This window comes from Microtus ochrogaster, linkage group LG4 (assembly GCF_000317375.1).
Source record: "Microtus ochrogaster isolate Prairie Vole_2 linkage group LG4, MicOch1.0, whole genome shotgun sequence".
NCBI lineage: Eukaryota > Metazoa > Chordata > Mammalia > Rodentia > Cricetidae > Microtus > Microtus ochrogaster.
Genome location: NC_022030.1, coordinates 22000172 through 22020770, shown reverse-complemented (window position 1 = coordinate 22020770; position 20599 = coordinate 22000172). Strand labels below are relative to the sequence as shown.

At 53.3% G+C, this 20599-nt stretch overlaps 2 protein-coding genes across 2 annotated transcripts in view; one reads left to right on the top strand and one right to left on the bottom strand.

Annotated features, from left to right (window-relative positions):
- The window catches only part of LOC113457658 (zinc finger protein 420-like), a 1205902-nt gene that overhangs the window by 400365 nt on the left and 784938 nt on the right, over positions 1-20599 (top strand). The gene's annotated exons all lie outside the window — the stretch shown is intronic.
- Kmt2b (lysine methyltransferase 2B) overlaps positions 191-20599 on the bottom strand; it is a 21537-nt gene continuing 1128 nt past the window's right edge. Inside the window, exons 3-39 of the mRNA XM_026786221.1 lie at positions 20417-20593; positions 19318-19390; positions 17070-19078; positions 16763-16879; positions 16519-16669; positions 16013-16292; positions 15776-15831; positions 15269-15547; positions 14900-14994; positions 14507-14605; positions 14254-14367; positions 13978-14124; positions 13786-13881; positions 13336-13453; positions 12736-12849; positions 12385-12569; positions 12222-12311; positions 12009-12113; positions 11827-11900; positions 10964-11079; positions 10594-10685; positions 10368-10505; positions 9068-9226; positions 8779-8899; positions 8622-8700; positions 8371-8531; positions 7408-7632; positions 5848-7147; positions 5677-5766; positions 5486-5592; positions 2018-2155; positions 1868-1942; positions 1607-1784; positions 1279-1386; positions 1096-1179; positions 849-978; positions 191-764 (exon numbers count right to left, since the gene is read on the bottom strand). Coding sequence (XP_026642022.1) covers positions 489-764; positions 849-978; positions 1096-1179; positions 1279-1386; positions 1607-1784; positions 1868-1942; positions 2018-2155; positions 5486-5592; positions 5677-5766; positions 5848-7147; positions 7408-7632; positions 8371-8531; positions 8622-8700; positions 8779-8899; positions 9068-9226; positions 10368-10505; positions 10594-10685; positions 10964-11079; positions 11827-11900; positions 12009-12113; positions 12222-12311; positions 12385-12569; positions 12736-12849; positions 13336-13453; positions 13786-13881; positions 13978-14124; positions 14254-14367; positions 14507-14605; positions 14900-14994; positions 15269-15547; positions 15776-15831; positions 16013-16292; positions 16519-16669; positions 16763-16879; positions 17070-19078; positions 19318-19390; positions 20417-20593 — 7956 coding nt within the window. The 3' untranslated portion in view covers positions 191-488. The remainder of the gene's footprint in view (positions 765-848; positions 979-1095; positions 1180-1278; positions 1387-1606; positions 1785-1867; positions 1943-2017; positions 2156-5485; positions 5593-5676; positions 5767-5847; positions 7148-7407; positions 7633-8370; positions 8532-8621; positions 8701-8778; positions 8900-9067; positions 9227-10367; positions 10506-10593; positions 10686-10963; positions 11080-11826; positions 11901-12008; positions 12114-12221; positions 12312-12384; positions 12570-12735; positions 12850-13335; positions 13454-13785; positions 13882-13977; positions 14125-14253; positions 14368-14506; positions 14606-14899; positions 14995-15268; positions 15548-15775; positions 15832-16012; positions 16293-16518; positions 16670-16762; positions 16880-17069; positions 19079-19317; positions 19391-20416; positions 20594-20599) is intronic.

Sequence of the window (20599 nt, the reverse complement as noted above, 5' to 3'; positions counted from 1 at the left end):
CCCATCTGCCTCCAGCACCATACAAATAAAAAGACCAGGGCTGGCAAGATGGCTCAGTGGATAAAATGGCTTACCACACAAGCTTGAGGACCTGAACTAGGTCTCTGAACAGTCCTCTGACGTCTATGGGCATGAGACAACACATGCACACACAACAACCACAACAATAAAATCAGGGAAAGACCACCTCTCCAAACATTGACAGACTTTATTGAGGGGGGGAATTCCCACCTGGGACCCCAACCTCTTAAATAAAAAAGTGCATAGAAAAGAAGGGATTTAGAAACCTTTGTACAATATCTACATCCTGGGTTCCCAGGGCAGGAAAAGAGACGATGGCTAGGTGGGCTGGAGGCAGGGCTCCTGCCCGCTACATGCCCACATCCACCATGAACAGGAGGGTAGGAGTGAGACACTGAGAGACTAGGGAGCCACAGGCCAGGGTGAGATGGCAGCGGGCACATAAGGAATCTGGGGCAGCAACGGCCTCAGTTAAGGAAGCGACGGCAGCGCTTGGCGCCACAGTTGCAGGGCAGCTTGTTGCTGGCATCCTCGATGGGAAACTTGTAGTCATAGGTGAGTTCCTCACCTCGCAGGATGCGGCGCAGGGCAAAGATGACAATGTGTTTCTGGCCTTCCACATGGATGACACGAGAGAAGCAGTTGGGCTCACATGAGTGGTTGATGAAGCGGGCAGCATTGCCGTGCATGGTGGCATCTACCACATCAAAGTCATCCATGCGGAACATGTAGCACCCAATACCCTACAGAGATGGAACAAAGGAATTCGCTTTCTGCACCTGCAGGTCAGCCAACACTCTCTTCCCTCATACCCTTATGGCACTTACCTTTCCATCATAGAACTTCTCTCGCTTGTCAGTCAGCACAGAGCGAATGACAATGCCAGAATACTCAATGACCATCTCACCAGCATCGATGTTGCGTTTACAGAACAGGCCTCGTCCATGGATAGCTGATCTACAGGGTAGGATGTGCCATGGAAAATCAGGGGGCAGAGGGACAGACACCAGGCAGCTCCCCATCATGGCATCTATCCATCCACCCAAGGGGCACCCTCCCCCCAACCCCACTAACCTGTAGACACCCACAGCCTCTTTGGATGTCTTTTTGAGATGGCGAAAGCGCATGGCCATGGGAAGCTCCAGGCTGGTGGCACGTCTGATAGGGTAGAGCAATACCACATAAGTTGATATCCAGGAACAGCACCCTCTTTAGGACCCTTTCAGACCAGGCCCAGTACTCCCTTGCTCTGCACACCTGGTGGACCGAAGCTGCACCTCATCCTCTTCTTCATCGCAGGTGGCCCCTTCAGGGAGCACCCGATGTTGGGAAGCCAGGAAGTTGAACATGTCAAAGGTACACTTCCTGAAAGCAGGAGGAAGGTAGGACGGTCACAGTCGTGCCTTCAAAGAGATGCTGCCTAGCCATTTTTGATCTGGGCCAGTATCGCCAAGGACTATAGGGCTGAAGACAGCATAGAGGAGGTGGGTGGGGGTCCATTCTTCTGACATTAAGTCTACAGATTACTCTTCAGTGGCCTACTGTCTCAGTTTCATCTTTCTAGACTTAATTCCCAACTACTCACCGGAGATAGACCTCAGCTCGGGCAGCCCCATGAGGATTCAGGGGGGGCTCCTCCTGACCCTCTCCCTGCTGGTGGTAGCGGAACTTATAATGCTGGCAGTGCTGGGCCCCAGGCAGCTGCTCTGCCAGGAAGATGACAGCATCGTGGTGGATGCCCAGAAGCCGTGCTCCACTCATTCCTGAGAACAAGGAGGAGGACAGAACAATCACACGGAGGGCCCACCTTGCCCTTGCTCCCAGCATTCCTGGGGATACCTCTTACCACTGAAGGAGAGATGCCTGAGTCGTGCATGCCCTCGAGCCTCTTGCACTTTCTCAATCAAAGTTCTCCATGCTCCTGGAATGAGGGGCCAGAGTAATCAGAATGGGGTCTGAACACTTTCCTCCTCTGCTACTGCTACCCCCAACTCACCCTCCAAGCTCTCTGCCTCCACACTGAAGCCATCATCGCTGCTGATCTCAAAGCGCAGGTGCGGACCAGCTCGTTTTGGAACCTGGTTTTCTTTGTCCTCTGGGGATGGAGGTTCTTCCTCAGAGCTTGAGGCCTCACCTGCTTCCACGGGGAAGGTAAGAATAGGAGAGGATCACCTTCCTGGACTCAAACGCTAGCACTCTGCCAGGGAAGCAGCAGACATATTTGATCACAGAACTTATGGGGCAGAGGTAGGGGTAGATCTCTGAATCTGAGGCCAGCATGGTCTACAGCGTGAGTTCCAGGACAGCCAGTGCTACATAGAAAGAAGTCTTGTCTCAAAAAAGATCCAGTGCCCCTGATTCCCAATTGACACTAATCTCTTGCACCTCTGGGCACAAACAGACAGATTTAGGAGACAGATGGCCTTCATCCTGCTTCAACTACCTAAGAGAGTCCTGTGGCATTGATTTGGATGTTCTAAGGGGCCTGGAAAAACTTTTCCATCATAGAGCTGTTTCACTGAAGCATAAAGGCTCTGCAGGCTCATAGAAAGCCAACCCAACATTCACACCCATATGCCTATGATTATTCTGCTTCTGAAACATTTTATAGATATTGGAGAATTACTTACATGAAATAAATAATGGCGGGAACACTAGAAATTGAACCTAGAGTCTTGAGTGTGTGAGGTAAACATTTTATCACCAATCTACATACCCAGCTCAATATATACTAAATATTTATAGATATTAAAATGTATAGGCTTGGACACATACATTCAAGTACACTCTATATTATAACCTGTGGATCATGACTCTTTTGGAGTCACATATCAGATATTTACATTATGATTCACAACAGTAGCAAAATACAGTTATGAAGTAGCAATGAAGTAATTTTCTGGTTGGGGGTCACCACAACATGAGGAATTGTATTAAAGGGTTGCAGCTGAGAACCATTGTTATAAATTATTTAAGGAACTTCTTAGGGATTGTCTGAACTTAGTATACATTGTCCAGGTTGGCCTTGAACTCCTGGATCTTCTTGCCTCAAACTCAGAGTAGCTGGGACCAGTCACAAATGATAAAGATAAAGCAAACAGGACTCTAGATGTAGCAAGCATTAATTGTGACATCGGAATGGTTAAGGGCAACCCTGAGGTCTGGGGCTTGAACAGTAAAGCTAAGATTGCCATCAACTGTCATGGTGAGGATAAGGAACGCCTTGGGTCAAAGTCAAAGACTGGGACATGTTAACTTAGAGCTCTCTCGGAAAATATCCCCTGCTACTTGATAGTGGAGATGGCAAGTCAGCAGAAAAGAGAACGCAGGCACACGAGTTCAGGGACTAGGCCTAGGCTATAGAAAGTAATGTGGTAGCTATCAGAACACAGATAGGATTAAGAGCCTTGAAGTCCCCCCAGAAAGCAGATTGGGGGAGCCACACAAACCAAGGCCCAGACCCTGGGACATAGAAATTGAAGGCTGAAATGAGGCATGACCAGAGGTGAGAAGAAAATGTGGGGTCCCGGAAGCTAGAGAAGGAAGTGTTTCAAGGAGGGAAGTTAGAGAGCAAACGCTGCTGCCAGCAACTGCAGTGTACAACACAGCCAACCGCTTTATCCAGGGCAGGGGCGGGGCACAAAAGCAGGAGTGGAACATGACACAGGAGCAAGACCCACATGCCCAGTCAATCAAACAGTCTTGCACCTTGTCCAAGTCTGGTCAGACAACCCTGACTGCTTGTTAGAGAAGTCAGATGTCTCCAGGCCTTCAAGGCCTTCCATTACCAACTCCTTCCCCCTCTATCTGCTGTTCCCTGAATAATCAAAGAACAGCCACAGAGCCCTTCCCCCTTATTCTTTCTCACACTGCTTATCTACCATGCAGAGTCCCTGAGCTGCAGAATGGACACATCTGGGTCCCCAAGAACAGCAATGTGCCCAACATCATCACTATCACACCCTTATGCCAGACTGAAAGCTCTCAGTTAGGCAGCCTTCGTCCACGTGGCTCTAATTTGGTGATCCGAGGCTAGCTCTATGTACTGAGAATGAGAACCACAACACCTGGATAGGACTGGGTCACTACAAACCCAGCTTGCCCACCAGCTTACTTGGCTGTTCTAACAAGTGACTCCAGAGACCATCAGAAAACCACTTCCAGTCTCCCCAAGTCTTAACAAGAACCACTCGAACACCCACCTATGATCCAAACTGCAGGGAGACCTGCTAGATTGTCCTCCTACCCCAGCAGTCACCCACTCAAAGCTCACCATCATTCTCTCAGTCTTTCCCTCAACCACTACCCTTCCCGCTCCCATCAGCTTTGAAGCTGCAGTCCTCATAGCCCCAAGCTCTTTGACCTGATGCCCTACCTCCTCCTGATGCTTAGCTCAACTTCTTGGCCAGCTGCCTAGGTGCTGCTCTGGCTTCTCACCAACCACTATCTTCAACATCCGACCCACTCCATGCCACCTGCTCATGCACTCTGCCAATCCAGGATTCACAGGCCTGGCCTGGTGGCTCACTGTGGTAAATGAACTGCTAACAACTCCATCCCTGGCTCCTGGAACACCAGATTCTTCTGATCTTCCTACTGTGCCTACTCTTCTCACTTGGGTTCTGGATGATCCCTGACTTTTTCGCTTTACTGAGCACTAACTTTGATACCAACATTAGATGTGCCCCTACACCACAGCTGCACAAAGCCCTACCACTTGAGTCTGTACACAAAGTTGTTTTCCTTCTTTTTGTTGTGAGAGAGGGTCCCACTATGTGGCCCAGTCTATTGCCGGATCGGAATCAAATCTGGCTCAGCCCAGCACTGCTGGCATTACAAGCAAGAGATCACTAAACCTCATTTCTTTTCTTGTTCTTTGCTGTTGTTTGAGACAGGGTTTCTTTGTGTAGCCCTGGCTGTCCTAGAACTTGCTATGTAGACCAAGCTAGCCTTGAACTTCAAGCTCTGTCTGCTTCTGCCATCTGAGTGCTGGGATTAAAAGTGTGCACCACTACTGCCCAGTCAGTAAACCTGATTGCTAACACTTCTGTTTCTATGACAAGGCTAGGAGCTCCCTGTGAGTATCTGTGTAACCCTAGCACCTAACTTTGGGCTTACACCCACAGAGTGTGTGTGGGTTTTGTCTGTTTCTGCTGTTGAGAGAAAGAGCCCAAGACCTCAGCCCCTGGTCTGGACTGAGTTTTTTTTGTTTGTTTGTTTGTTGTTTTTTAAGGCAGGGTTTCCCTGTGTAACAGTCCTAGCTGTCCTGGAACTAGCTCTTGTTTGTAGACCAGGCTGGCCTCGAACTCAGAGATCTGCCTGCCTCTGCCTCCTGAGTGCTAGGATTAAAGTGCACCACCACCGCCCGGCGTGCACTGAGTTTTTGAAAGTAACCAATTCAGGTTCTGTCAGTCACCACTGGGTCAAGCACAAGGAGGCAATGAGGGGGAAAGGTGGTCTCTACCTGAATAGTGATGCCACTGGGACTCAAAGAGTAGGTCTGATGGACCATCAGTGGCCCGGGCAGGACCTTCAGGAAGTGGCAGCAAAGGGCACCGGTCCTGAAGGGGCCTGTGAAGAGAGACCTGTCAGGAGGCAAAAATTATTGGGGAGGAGGAGGACCAGATTCTCCAGAGAAGGGACCTGGTCACTCACCCAGGACTTTCTTCTTCAGGAGGTTCCCCAGGATTGTTTAAGTCCAGAACCCCACGAACTGTAGGTGTCTTCATCCGCACGCGGCTGGACCTGGAAGGAAGCACAGAGGCTCAACTGCTTTCTCCTGTCCACCTCCACTGCCTGCAGCACCAGCCTGAGACCCATACTTACCCACCGCCACTGATCCCTGGCACTTGGTGGGTATCCTCCAAGGATTCTCCATCTTCATCTAGCCGGGGAGTTTTGTTTGGGGGAGGTACTGGAGGGGATCGGCCAGAGAAGGTGGATACCCTCTTGACACGGATGGCCTGGCGTGGTGGGCTGGGGGGCCCACTGCTGAACACCAGTGTTAGTGGGGGTGGGGGTGGGGGTGGGGCAGGCCGGACCACTCCTACCCCTACTACAGGTAACACACTGAGCAGAGGTCCTGGGGGCAGAGTCCAGGAGGTGGGAGCCGTTGGGGGAATTATAGGGGGAAGAGGTGGCTGCTTTACTGGGGGTGCAACAGGATCACCCTCCCCAGCCATCTTCACAAATACTTGTCCTAGCTTGTTGACAAGGATGATCTTGGATGTAGCAGGTTTAGGGGGTTCTGGAGCAGGACCCAGACTCAACACTCGGACCCCTGGAGCCCCAGGGAGCCAGGCAAATGTCCGGGTGGGGTCAGCTGGGCTAGCAGGCAAGCCTTGTGGGGGCTGGCTGCCATTAGCCAAGGGAGGTGCTGAAGGGAGAGATTCCTCTCTGGGACCAGCAGCCCCCTCCCCAGGACCCCCTAGGTTCTTTAACACAAAGTCCACAATTTCTGAAGGCAAGTCTTCAGGAGGTCGGGCTCTGTCCCCAGCTGCTCCGAGGACTCCACCTCGGCTCACTCCTGGTCCTGAAGGAGAAGTCCCCTGTCCCCGAGGTTGCTGGACAGCCTCCGCCTCACTGTCTGTGCCATCATCCACTCCATCCAGCTGCTCAATTCGGGGCGCTCCAGTGAGGGAACTGGGAGCCAGGGCAGGGCTAGACACCACCGTCACAGGGAAGTGAACATAGTGAGTGGTGGGGCTGGCCTCCTCCTCTGAGCTGTCCCCTGGGCCTGCCTGGCTGCTCCCCACAGCCCCAGCAGCCACAATCTCTTCCTGGAAGGGCTCAGTCCCCAGCAGGCTGGCTGCGAAGTCCAGGTCAGCAGCACTTAGTTCTGACACCACCTCCATGTCTTCAAAGTCTGGGCCCAGGTCTTCAGGGGGTGGCAGAGGAGATGAGGCCAGGTCAGGGGGAGCCAGCTCCCCTGAGGTAGGTGTGAGGGCTGTGACTGAGGTAGACAGGGGCACCCTGAGCTGAGGGGAAGTTCTGAGAGGAGAGGAGGTCCGCCGGGATGGTGGTGGCCTTGTGGCCAGGGGGCTAGGACGGCGAGATCGCCTGGGGGGAGCTGGAAAGTCCGAGTCTCCCACGGTAGGGATATGGTGGGTCAGGGAAGATGGACTTCCTGTGGAAGAAAAGGTCAGTATCAGCAAGCTGTTCCACATTTCCTAGTTGTTCCTAGCTTCACTCATTCTTTTTTTTTTTTTTTTTCAAGACAAGGTTTCTCTGTGTAGCCCTGGCTGTCCTTGACCAGGGTTCTCTAGACCAGAATGGCCTCGAACTCAAGAGATTCGCCAGCCTCTGCCGCCTGACTGCGAGGATTAAAGATTACACAGTACCACCAACACCCAGCTGTTCTAGCCATTCTTGACACCATGTGCTTACCTGGGGAGGGCAGAGGACCAAATGAGACACCACCCAAGGGCCTCCGAGATGGTGAGTAGTTGGGCACTTTGATTCGAGCCCCTGAGAAGGAGCGGGGGGTGGGAGGAGGGCCACTGCTTGAATCTGTCCGAAGTGGGGGATCCAGATTCTGAATAGGTGAGTGGTGTACAGGATCTCCAGGAATCAGGGAATCTGCATCTGGCAAGTCATCATGATTGGGGGGCTCTGAAATGGCAAGGAAACTGTTTCAGGGGAGGTGGAGACTCAGTACCAAAACTTCCCTATACATGCCCCTTCAAAGTCTGTAGAGACGACTCAGTAGTTAAAGAGCACTTGCTCCTCTTCCATGAGACCAGAGTTCCTTTCCCAGAGACTATGCCAAATGGCTCACAATCACTCCAGCTCCAGGGGATCTCACCCCTCTGGCCTCTGTAGGCTCATGTACACACAGCCAGGAAATAAGCACATCTGGACCCCAAACCGACTTTACCACTTATTGTAGTGATAAGCCTTCCCCTTGTACATAGTACAGCAGAGTCTGTGCCCTTAGCAAGAGCACACAACCCTTAGGAAACCAGCTGTGACCACTCCTATTCCCTATGGCTGGTAGTCTGGTGCTCTTCCCTCACTTCCTGTAAAATGCTGGGCACAGCCTCTATAGTATGCTTCAAAGCCAGCTGCTATTGCTTCTGTCATTCCAGGAAAGGGAAGATAAGGACATCCTTAAGTCTTTTTCTTTTTCGTTTCTCAAGACAGTGTTTCCCAGTAGCTATGGAGTCAGTGCTCGCTCTGAAGACCAGGCTGACCTTGAACTCACAGAGATCCACCTGCCTCTGCCTCCTGTGCTGGGATTAAAGGCGTGCACCACAACCGCCTGGCTATCTTTAAGTTTAAGGCAAGGAGGGTATGGGGTTGGTGGTAACCTCTTTGAGGGGTCCCATCTAGGGAATGGGGTGAAGCTACCTGAGGAAGGGGTGGGGCTATGCACAATGGTCTGGTTCTCCTCTGCTGCCTCCAGGTGAACCGGCTCCTCCCTTGGCCCCCAGGGGCGATACTCTAGAATTCGGCACCGATACCAGCAGCGCCTCCGAGCATCCACTGTGCTCCAGTACAGGCGGGAGCACCTGGAGCAAAGGGGACAACAGTTAAGGGAAACCTAGAAACAACATCCAGCCCTTAAGTCCTCCTCCCCCCATCAGCCCTAGAGTACTCACTGATAGCCAATGGGGAAGAGCCGACCCTCACAGTCTGAGAGATCAGACAGGGTGCCCAGGGAGTTGATTCTGATGGAGCCTATAGTACAAAGGAGAGGTCAGATAGGGTAGGGCCAGGTGAGGTCAGCAGCAGTATGTAAGAGAGCAAATGGCTTACCAATGAGTATATTGATGACATCTGGTTCAAGCCCAGTCAAGAACTTTCGTTTGAAGTTGATGCCCTCAAAGTCCACATAGACCCGCCGGAGAACATCAAAACCATCAGGGGTCACGATCTCCTGGGAGGCAGAAAGCAAATGGGAGTTGCTGAATTGGCAGAGGGTAGAGAAGTAAGAGGGAAAAGCTCTGAAGGCAGGGACTCAGCACTCAAGGGCTTGGCCTATAGGACCACAGGGAAACACAAGACAATAGGGGAATGGGCAGCTGATTCCAGCATCCTGGCCCACCTTGCCATCTAGGAGGTCTGTGTGTTTCTGGCAGAAAACCTTCTTGTCATCCTGGAAGATGCAGTAGCTGGCCCGAGCACACATGAAGTGGAAGTTGCTGAGGCAGGAGGACAGGCAGCAGCCCACTGTGGCTCCAGGCTTCAGGCAGAGCTCACAGCGCTGGGGGAGGAAGGGACTGCTGAGATGAAAACTATGTGGCTCAGCATCACTGATAATTTGCACAGGCCCTGGCTGGCCTAGCATTACACAGCCTTCCCCGGCTGTCCCCAGGGCCAGGTGTACACCCAAACAACCTCCGAAAGCTGAAGTGACCCTGGGGAAAGTCACCAACTCTTGTTGATCGGTACTTGCCCCCTTCTTTACACTAGTTATCACACAGCTCCCGCCAAGGGAAGTCTTCTTCTCTGAGACTCTGCCCAGGGACACACAGTGAGAAATGTCCTGGTTTTTTTGGTTTGTTTGTTTGGTTTTGGTTTTTCCAGATAGGGTTTCTCTGTGTAGCCTTGGCTGTCCTAGAACTTACTCTGTAGACCAACCAGGCTGGCCTCATACTCACAGAGATCCTTCTGCCTCTACCTCCCGAGTGCTGGGATTAAAGCTTATACCATCGCCTCTAGGCTGAAAAAAGATTCTGAAGCTGACTTGACTGGGTTAAAGAGACTGCCTAGTAAGAGGGAGATGGCACTGTATGGAAGGTGTCCTATAACGGTACTGTCAACAGGTGTTTAATACCTGTCTCTTGGGATACAGGCCTAGATCAAGCTAGAGAAAAAATATTGTCAATCACCAGTGCCAGAGTCTTGAGACAACCAAACTGGCACTGAGAGAGCCAGACCAGGGGCACATGCCTACAATCCCAGCATTCAGCAAGCAGAAGCAGAAAGAATACGTTTGGAACGCGACTAGGCTACATAAGAGTACTAGGGCAGCCAGGGCTCATGACACTGTCTCCAAAAACCAAACAACCAACCAAATAAATAAATAAATAAAAGAGGGAGGGCTTGGTCTACAAGAGCTAGTTCCAGGACAGGCTCCAAAACCACAGAGAAACCCTGTCTCGAAAAAAAAAAAAGAGGGAGGGCTAAAAATATAGCTCAGTGGTAAAACACTTGCCTAGCACACGTGAAGCCTTAATTTCAATTCCCAGCACCACAAAAGGGTACTAGGGATCAGTGATCAGTAGTGGAATGGAAGGACATGTCCCAGAGATTACCGTGTAATAAAGGGTAAGTTCTACACTGAAGGAAGGACCCACCTGTGACCCCATGAGCTGCCCACCTTTCTGGGCCCATGCCCTTACCATCTGCCTTCCTCGTGCAACCGCAGCATGGACATTCTTAAGGGAGCCATCATTCTCTTCAAACACTTCAGCTGACCAAATGGCACAATTGACATGTGTCCACTCATTTTGCCCAATGTACAGAAGCCGCCCAGCCTCCTGTGGGAAGAAGAGGAGTGGCATTAAGGGAGATGGGGGTTCCGAGGACCAGGCCCCAAAACCTAGAGCTTTGTATAGTAACCTTTACCTTGGAATCAGCATCCCCATACTTGAGACAGAGTGCACACTGACGGGGGTCATCCAGGTGCGAGAAAGCAGCAGGGTCCTTGCTCTGGAAAGCTGTGAAGGATGCGGGAAAGTAAACCTAGGAGTCAGGATCTAGAGCATGGCCCAACAATCAGGTACCAGTCTCTGCTTCCTAGTACCTGCTGAGCCGGGCGGTGGTGGCGCACGCCTTTAATCCCAGCACTCGGGAGGCAGGGGCAGGCGGATCTCTGTGAGTTCGAGACCAGCCTGGTCTACAAGAGCTAGTTCCAGAACAGGCTCCAAAACCACAGAGAAACCCTGTCTCGAAAAACAAAAACAAAAAAACAAACAAACAAAAAAAATCCTAGTACCTGCTGAAGGATCCCCTGGAGGTTGCCCAGATTCTGGGGTCTCTGATTCTTGCTGTCTCCACTGGGCATAGACATGGTCCAAAGAAGGGGGCAACACGGCATTGGGGAGGACTCCGCTGTGAAGGCAGGGTTAGTATCGGATGTGTTCAACAAAGGTAATTCAACTGGAGCCCACCCACAATATAAGCTTTAGCACACCATTGACTCCTTTCTTCCATTCTCACTTGGACTTTTTTTCTCCCAAATAAGCTACACTCCTCTGTGCTAGCTAGATGTGCTGTTCCTAAACATCTGGAATACTGTTTCTCAACTTATGTGTCACCCTTGCAGGACTCCTGATCCCCAGACTCTAGTGGCTTATTTGTCTAGGCTCCCACAGCCTCTTGGGCTCTGACCACTAGGCCATCAGTACCTGCCTACTATCCAAAACATGAGCTTCCCCAAATGCTTTCTAAAAGTAGAAACAGAGACTGGAGAAATGATTCAGTGGTTAGCAGCACTGGCTGCTCTTCCAGAGGACCCAGGTTCAATTACCAGGACCCAAATGGCAGCCTATAACTGTAACTCTAGTTCCAGGGGATCAGACACCCTCATATGAACAGACATGCCATACAGCAGGCAATGCACATAAAATAATTGGAAAAAAAAAAAGCAGAAGCAAAGACAGTGCTAATCACACACATAAACACATAAACTTTTGCTAGTCTAAAGCAATGAGGAAAGCTTACCCTGGCTCCACCACCCTCCTCTCTAGCCTTGACCCGAACCCTGCTCCTTATCCTAAGCCTTATCCCTGGAATCCCAAGTGCCCTTGCTTTTGGCCTCACTCCTTGATCCCCCACCAGCTACTCAGTCTTGCTCACTTTGGCAGCCGGGTACTCCGTCGCCAGTACTTAGGGTCATGGGCGTCGAACCAGCAGAACGCAGACTCTAGCAGCTGGAAAATGGGTTAACAGGATGAGAACAGATGGGGCAGGGTCTGAAGGGACATTCTTTGTCCTCTACCGCCACTCCAATTACCCTCTGGCACCATCCCAGCATTCACCTTCAGTAGGAGTCCTTTCATCTGGTTCCCCGCGCGGCGCTCTGGGGTCTCTCCTTCTTCTGAGTGCCTCATCAAGATGGCTACCATGTCTTCCATGAAGCTGTGCTGTAAGGGAGTTTCTTAGTGTCTGGGCCCTGACCCCAAACTCCAACCCCAGACTGTCTCTACCCTCTTCTCACAGCAGCCGGCTGCTCCTCCCCATGCCCCACTCACCACAGAGTTATAGTGGCCTTCCTCAAAGCGCTGTCCCACAGCTTGCAAATCGCAGGGTCCTGGGTGGAGCTGCTTCCCATCCTGCCCACACTGCAAATTCAGAAAGTCAGAAGGGCTGATCCTGAGCCCGACCCCACCCGACTGCCTCTGGGGTCCTCCAGACCTGGGTGCACAGCAGCAATGGGCCTGCCATCTTCGAGCTCAACAGGCCCTGGAGCACCTGGCGCAGGCCTCCCTGCAGGGCCCCACTCAGGGCCTCTCTCCAACGGGGCTGTGTTGCCCCAGCACATGGCCCACATGTGTACAGCACCGAGTCTGGCAGCCCAGAAAGGATCTCATAGTCTTCATCTAAAATAGCCGATGACAAAGGAGACAATGGATTGCAAAGATTTAAGGGCTCTTGGGAGGCCCCTGGACCCAAGGACAGTTAGTGTACCTGTCATCCTACAGGCCTGGGGTGGGAATAGGGTCCCCAAGGGCTGAACCTGTGCCCCTTAAGCACTCTTCTTCTCACCTGAAAGTCCCTCACATTTGGCATGCACCCAGTGGTCACACTGTGCGCACTGCATCATCTTGCTCTCATAGTCATTGTCTTCATAGCAGCGCGTGCAAATTGGGCAGTAGTTCCCTGGGGGAGGAAGTGAGAGGTCAAAGTCAAGAGCAGGCAGGAGCAGGCCCTAGTCAGGTGCAGAGGCTGTGCACATCTCTGACAACTACACAAGCTGCTTCCATTATATCCTTCAGTCTAAAAGCTGTCTGTGGACAGTATGTGTTCTCTGTAGTCAATACCTTTCAAAAAGAAAAGAAAAATTTTGCTAAATGATCTGGGTGAACAAATGAAGAAAGCACTGGTCTTCAAGCTGTGCAGTGGAAACTTGGGTTCTTCCAGGAGAAATCTTAGTGACTAGGTGAATTCCCACGCCCTGGACTTGCACTTCTCAGAGTGGCTCTGCTATGTGCTCATTATTCTGTATACTGGAGGACTTCCACAGCTAAAAGCTAGAAAGCTACTAGAATTTCTTCCTTTCGTTGCTGGAGGCCCACTGAGTAGGACCCTAGTCCAGAGCCTGGCCCATTCCAGAACCACGCCCCCCGTTCTCCTGCCAGGTCCCACCTTTCTCATAGAGCTCGGTGCACCTGGGACAGAGGCTGTAATCTCCAGACCACTCGACATCCCAGTTCTTGCCTGGAGTTGCCCCACAGCTCTTACAGCGCACACAGGCTGAACAGATCTGGGGAGAAGGGTGATGTTAGAAGACAGCTGGACAGCAGGCTGCAGCACTGACAGGTGAGATGAGGAGAGGTGGAAGGAAACAAATGAAGGACCAGTACAGGAAATTATGCTAAGAGGAGGAGAAAGGGAGGGGCAGAAATGCATCTCAGGGTCCTTCCTGTGAGGCTAGGAATACTGAACTCATGAGCTCCTAAAAGTCAATTCTACCTGTCACATTCTCAAGAGTGATGACCAGCCCAGCCCTTACATCTTTTGAGAGCTTTGGCTAGGTTATATCTGAGGGTGGAACAAGCAGAATGCCAGAGCAAGGGACACGGGCTCATCTCTCACCCAGTGGCGCCGTTTACGTGTGGCCCGGGTTGGGTAGCTAGGTCCTAGGCAGGCTGGGTGGTAAGCATGGCGGCAACGTTCACATTCCAGGAGGTGCTAGAGGACAATGGAAGAAAAAGCAGGGTAAAATATACTGTATAATGATACCCCTCCCCCTAGGCCTCCATCTGCCCTAGGCTGCTAGTGCCCCACCTTGGACCCACGGCCTTTGCGCCCACAGACATGGCAGAACTTGCAGCGCCGGCAACACCAGGTATCTCGATGCTGGGGCAAGGGCCGTTCAGCCTCCTCCAGACAGAAGGGGTGGAAAGGATCACAGCAGACTTGGCAAAAGACCAACTAGGAGGGATAAGGAAATGATGAACAGAATGAGGCTGGACAGCCAGAGGACGAGCCCTGGGTGAATGGAGACTTGGAGGCCAAGATTATCTTTTTAAAAAAAAAAAAAAAAAAAGGCAAAGCACCAACCTCATGGAGGCCTTTGCTAGCACACAGAAGGCACACCATCGGTGGTCCCCCTGGCACAGAAGTAAGCACACTGAGTCCGCCCATAAGCCACACGTTCTCTAGGTCACAATCCTCCTGAGTAATAGAAGAAGACACAGGATTGGAAAGCAGCCAGGAACACGAGTCAGATCCATGTTGAAAGCTCTGTTTACTCTTGATACAATCAGGAAGTTTCTCCCACCACAGGCTCTACAACTGGCCCTCAACCCTGTACCTTAAAATCTACTCGGACCCGGTGCACACCATCAGGGGACTTCTGCTTTCCAGTCCAGCCATTGGGGAAAGAGGCAAAGGAGCCAGGGGCTAAAGAATCCTAAGGAGGGACATGGAGTTGTCAAAGGATGCCAATCCCACCCCTCTGTAGACTCCTCTCCTCACTGGCCTCCCCCAACCTGCCAGACCCTGCCTTTTGCCCAGATCCCACTTGGCTTTCCAGAAAGGCAAGACCTGCCTCATCCCTCAGGACCTGTCCTCTGGTGAGGACACACCACGACACTCAGGTGTGACACTCAGGTGTGCCCATCACCCTGACTTGCCAGGTAGCTCCTGGAGAGCAGGAGCCATGCCTCACACAGGGCTTGGGGTTCTCGGAGCGGGCCGTGCTGACCTTGTCCAGGCGCCTTCGGGCCTTGAGCTGTAACACAGGCTGCAGGGTGGGTTTGCGGGGCCGGCTCTGCTCCTCAGGTTCTAGCACTGGCAGCTCTAGGCAGGACACAGGACAGCTGACCCTTCCCATGCTGGGCCCTCCACCCCTCTGCACCTACATCCAGGACTTCCTCCAACTAGGCCCTTAGTGAGCACCTCACACCAACTGTGTATGTGCGTCCCTAGAACTACTTTATCTTTATCCCCAGCTACCCTTGTGGACAGACTGAGGAGTCTTGTCCCTTCTAAACAAAAGGCAGAAGGTCCTGGATTTCACCCCCAGAATGGCCAAAAGGAAAAGAGACATAGGACAAACTAACTGAGAACGCACCATGTTCTCTGGGGGTTCGACGTCTTGGAGCAGGGGGACCCCCGGGATCTGAGTCATCTGAGTCCTCGAAGACATCATAGGAGGGTCGCTGTTTGACGCAGCGTCGAGCTGACTTGCGCTGCAGTAGGAGGGAGTCCTGCTCCTCGGGCCCGGGAGTGGCCCCCACCTCCTCCCGGGGCCCCCCAGCTCCCGCCCCCCGGCGTGGGCCTGGAGGACCAGGGGAGGCCTCGGGAGATTCATCGGAATCCCAGGGCAACAGCGTCTTCACTATCGTCCGGCCTGTGGGAACAGGGGACTTGGTAGGATTTGAACTCAGCAAGGGACTTGGGCACCAGGACAAAGGAAATCCGGAAAGTGTGGCACAAAAGGAATGCAGGAGAGATGCAAGCTTTGGTAGAGAAGGACACGTGACAAATGCAAAGGCAAGGCGGAGAACAGAGAAAATGTGGCCTCTGCCACACTACTAAGGTTTTACGAATAAATGCTCTTCTCTTCAATCTTTATTACCTTTTTTTGCTAGCCGCTCCATCTTCCGAGCCTCTATCTTGTCACACTTCCGGTATCTGGGGAGGGGAGCAGCACGTCACCAGGGTAGGGGACTGGTGGTCTGGGGGGAAGAGAGGAAGCTCTCCACAAGGATGCCAATCCCACTGCTCTGACTGGGCAGAAGAAAGGCTGGGGCAGGAGGCTCAAGTGACTTAACAACCCCAGATGGGACCAGAAGGCCACACTCCAGCTACTTACACACAGCACTGCTTCTTAGTGTTGGGGCCCCCAAACTTAGGTTTATCCAAGCAGTTGACACAAGAGCCACAGTCTTGCACACGCAAGCAACCCCGGCAATGCCCGCAACGAGCCATTCTCATCTTCTTGCCATGGTGAGATGGCAGTGACCGCCGTGGTGTATGGGTCAGGGCCCCTGCAGACCCTGTAGGCTCCAAGTCTCCCGCAGGCCCTGTGGATTCCACCTTTTCCCGTTGGGATCGGGATGGGACACTCTCAGTCTCTGATGCTGATGACGTATCTATTGTAACAGATGGAGGGGAGACAGAGCCACAGAACATTAGGTATCCTACCTCGTTTCTGTTTTCCCTATGCTTTCCCACACTGACAGGCTCCAGGTAACCTGGAGCTAACTGGGTTTGTCCACTCGCCCCCTAAGCCCAAACAAAGCCCTCTACTCGGCTCCCTGGAGCTCTTGCTCATGCACAAACCTTGTTGTCTAGCCTCCCCCTACACAAGTCCCCTACCCTCAGCTGCGAGGTCCTGCCGATCCCGGAGAGGGAGGGCACTGAGGCGGGGTACATCTTCAGGCACCATGGCCCGAGCCTGACCCAAGGCCACAGCAGCATGACGGCAGACATGTTTGATTCTGGGGCCTTGCACAGGTGACTCAGGGCCCTGGGAGAGGAAAAACCAGGAACAGGTGTGGGACATTGTTCCCTAGGATCCTGTAGCCAGCCTTCTTCAGAAGACCCTCCTCTCACTGCATACCGAGGCTCGATCTCTCTTAGCGTCCATGGATTCATCTTCAGACTTGACACAGCCTCTGTCTGGGGTCTGTTTGACAGTCCCCACAGCCTCCTCCATTTGCACTACAGGATTTGGCTGCTGGGGAAACAACAGGGTTAGGGGCTGCAAAGTGAGGACCAGTGAAAACAGGGGAGTAGGAGAGGGAAGGGATGGGGCAAGGGAACAAACAGGTGGAAATGAAGGGGAAACTGGTCAAATGTTCCTGCTAAACACTGGCTAGGGAGACAGCTGCATGAAGGCAGGGGCCTGCTCAAAGCATTGCACTCACCGACATTGAAGCTGCCACTTTCTGCTGTTGCTGCTGATCAATCTTGAATAGCTGCACCTTAGCTCTCTTAAGGAGGCTAAACATTTTTTCCTCCACCCCAGACAGCGGCAGCGGACCTGGACTTGCACCAGGGGCCTTTTCCAGTGGTGGTGTCTGCTGCGGTGATGGAGGTGGCTGCAGCTGTACCTGTGGCTGTACTTGCGGTTGCTGTGGTGGTGGTGCCTGGGGTAGGAGCTGTGTCTGCAAGGCCTGTGGGGGCTGCTGGAGCTGAGTCTGAAGCTGCTGCCCGTTGCTCAGAGCTGGAGCCCCATTGTGGGGCACCTCGACCTTAACAGGAGTGGTGACCACAGGGACAAATCGAGGCAAGCTAAGGTGGTTGGTCCGCCCCACTGCCCGAGGCTCAGGCTCAGCTGGAGAGTCATCAGCAGGAGGCAGCTCTGGCTCAGGGGCTTCAAGAGCCCCAGGAGGAGGAGTAAGCACCGATTCATAGATCTTCAGGTGGGCTTCACTTGGGGTAAACTGGGGGGCCCGAAGGAGTAGGGGCCTCCGGGAGGGAGTGGCAGGGGTGGGTGGTGGAGATGGTGCTGGTGGTGATGAGGCTGGTGGAGGAGCAGGGGGAGGCGGCGGCAGCTCCCGGGTTAATGAAGTCCAGCGAAACGTGGGCTCTCTTAGGATAGACCGTCTCTTCTCAGGGAGTGGGACTGGAGTAGATGGGGGAGTTGGGACACGAGGTGGAGAGGGGATTGGTACTGGCTCCTGGGGAGCAAGTGGGGAGGTCGCAACAGGAGGTCGAGCAATAGAAACCTCCACCTTTGGAGGCTTGGGAGGGTCTTCGTCCATAAATCGCCGGGGTGTCTTGATAACACGGGAGGAACGGGCACTCACCACAGGCATAATAAACTGCCGTATATTCTTCAAGAAGGTGGTACTTTTGGGGGCCACAGTAGGACTGTCTTCCGGAGGGCTTCCTGTGGTGGTGCTGGGGGTTGGAGTGGGAGAAAAGATGCCCTCTGGTACTGACCGAGCAGCTTCCCGCTCTGCCCGTTGGCTAGGAGTCAGGGGAGGCCGGCCCCTCTTCCTAGAGCATGTAGCTGGCACCACAAGAGGAGGAGACTCTTCTTGTTTTTCTGAGGCTGGGTGTGGGGAAGGGGATGGTGGGGGAAGAGGAGAAACTGGGGGTGGAAGAGGGGATGCTGGAGGTGGAGATACTGATGGGGGTGGGAGAGGAGGCGGTGGTGAAGGGACTGGAGGAGTCAAGGGTGGTGATGGCAGCTTTGCCTCTTCCTTCTCCTTGACCAGCATCACTTCTTCCTCAGTCACGGCTGTCTCAGTCTCCTCTTCTTTGATCTCAGTGTTGTCTTCCTTTTCTTCCTTCTCCTCTCCCTCCTCCTCCAGTTTCTGCTCTGGTTTCTTCCAACAAGAGTCCCCTTCCTGTTCATCTTCATCTCTTCTTTGGGGGGTATCCTGCCAGCTTTCTCCATGTTGACTACGACCCTGACCTGATTCTAGTCCCTGGGACAACTGTCCCATCTTCACTTTTTTAGCCTTTGAAACAAACTTGATCATAAGGGGAAGTCCGCCTCGGCCTCGGCCCCTGCCTCCACGGCCTCCTCTCCCAGGCTGTCCTCCACGTTTGGGGGTTCCAGGTCCTGGACCAGGTCCCTCCTTGCACTTCCAGCTGCCAGTTCTGTTCTTTACTGGAGCCACAGGAGGTGGAGGCTCAGGGTTAGGGATTGTCACAGCCGCCTCTGCTATCACTACTGCCTGCTGCTTTTTCCGACAGGGGCCTGCTGGCCGTCCTGGGGGTCGGCCCCGAGACCGACGGGGAGTAGAGGGCTCACATGCCCGGCTCCGCCGGAGAAGTTCAGTCAGTGCCTGCACCATCCGTTCGGTGCCCTCCTCACCCCGTTTCCGAGAAGAGGTCTTTGGGGGACCAGGAGCCACATCTGCGCGAGGAGGAGGAAGGGGGGTCGTCTTATGTTTTCGGCCCCGACCCCGAGGGGCTCGACCTAAAAGGAAAACAGTTATGGCGAGTTGGGTCAAGCTGGCCCGGAGGACTTGATAAAAACACCCCAGAAGGGCAAGGTATTAAGTTTTACTTGTCTGTTCCCCCAAAGCCCCAGCTAGCTTGGACTCTGAACACAGGAAACTGAGGAACTGGTGGAAACTAGGTGACGGCCAGAGAGCTGACACAAAGGGCAAGACCATCCCCGTCAGACTAGAGAGGTAGAGCTTCCCCATCACTCACCTCGCTGGGACCGGAGCGCAGAGCGCAGGGAACTGGGGGCCACATCTTCATCTGAATGAAAACCCTGAAATTCCTGATTTAGGGGACCAGGGGTAAGGGGAGAAACAGCAGTCAGTGCCAAAGCCCTGGTTCCACCTGGATTTCAGGTGCTGAGGATATAATACTTAGCATCCACCTCAATGTACTCCCGCTTATTTACCAAAAAAACTTAACAGATTGAGGCCAGGTCAGAGGAAATGAAGGCACAACGCAGTTTTGAACCATACCAGCACAGCCTTCGGTGGGGCACTGGCCCAGAACACTAGAGGGTCTCTCTCCTCAAAAGAAGCAGTAGGCATTACACTGAGGGCTAATTCCAACTTAATACGAAGCAAGTCCTTCATCTACACCCATGCAGGGCATTCCTAAATGGGAATGCTGGGGGGGGGGGGTGGAGCAGGTGGTTTATCACATTAGAAGCCACTTGGAGCCCTCAGAGGACTACTAGCTCTCCTAAGCAATATAATCCACACATCCACACACTCCTCCTTCTCCAAAAGGCTCAGAGGGCCAAATCACCAGCTGCACTCACCCCAGACTCAAGACTCAGCTCTCATTCTAGCACTCTTCAACCTGTACCCAAAGAATCCTCCACCACTCTATCTTATAACCAAAGAGCAACAGGGACACTGGGAAACCAGGGATGTGTCGCGGCTTGTGAGGCCCAAGAAGGCAGCCTGCAGGTGAGAGCCCATGAGGCTCTAGTCCTGGTCCATTAAGGCCACGCTGCTGCTGTCAACCACCACTGGTCGAGCATGCAATCCCTGTGGCCCCTTCACTCACTCCTCTTCTGCTCTGCCATTGCTACCGCGAAAGATCAGCTCAGGACACCAGCAGGGCTTGCCTGGAGCCCAGGCGTCTCGCTGCAATCAGGTTTTCCCTGACCACTTTCAAAGGCCCTAACCGCCCGAAAGCTCCACGCAGCCTGCCTCCTTCCATGCTTATTTCCAAGCGCCCCGAGAACCCCACTTGTCCACAACAACCTTCGAAGCTATCCGGAGCCCTGCAAGTCCCTGGCCTCCGCCCCACCCGGCGCAAGAGACGCCTCCGACCGCCTCACCTCCTCCTCGGATTCCCCGTCACTGCTCTCCTCCTCCGGCATGCAGCCACGGTTTGGGCCCCGGCCCCGGCCGCGACCCCGGCCCCGCTGAACGCGCGGACCAGCCCACAGACGGCGGAGCCGGCGCAGGCCCCGGCGGAGCCCCAGCAAACGGAGCAGGGCCGTGTCCTCCCCGGGCTCGGC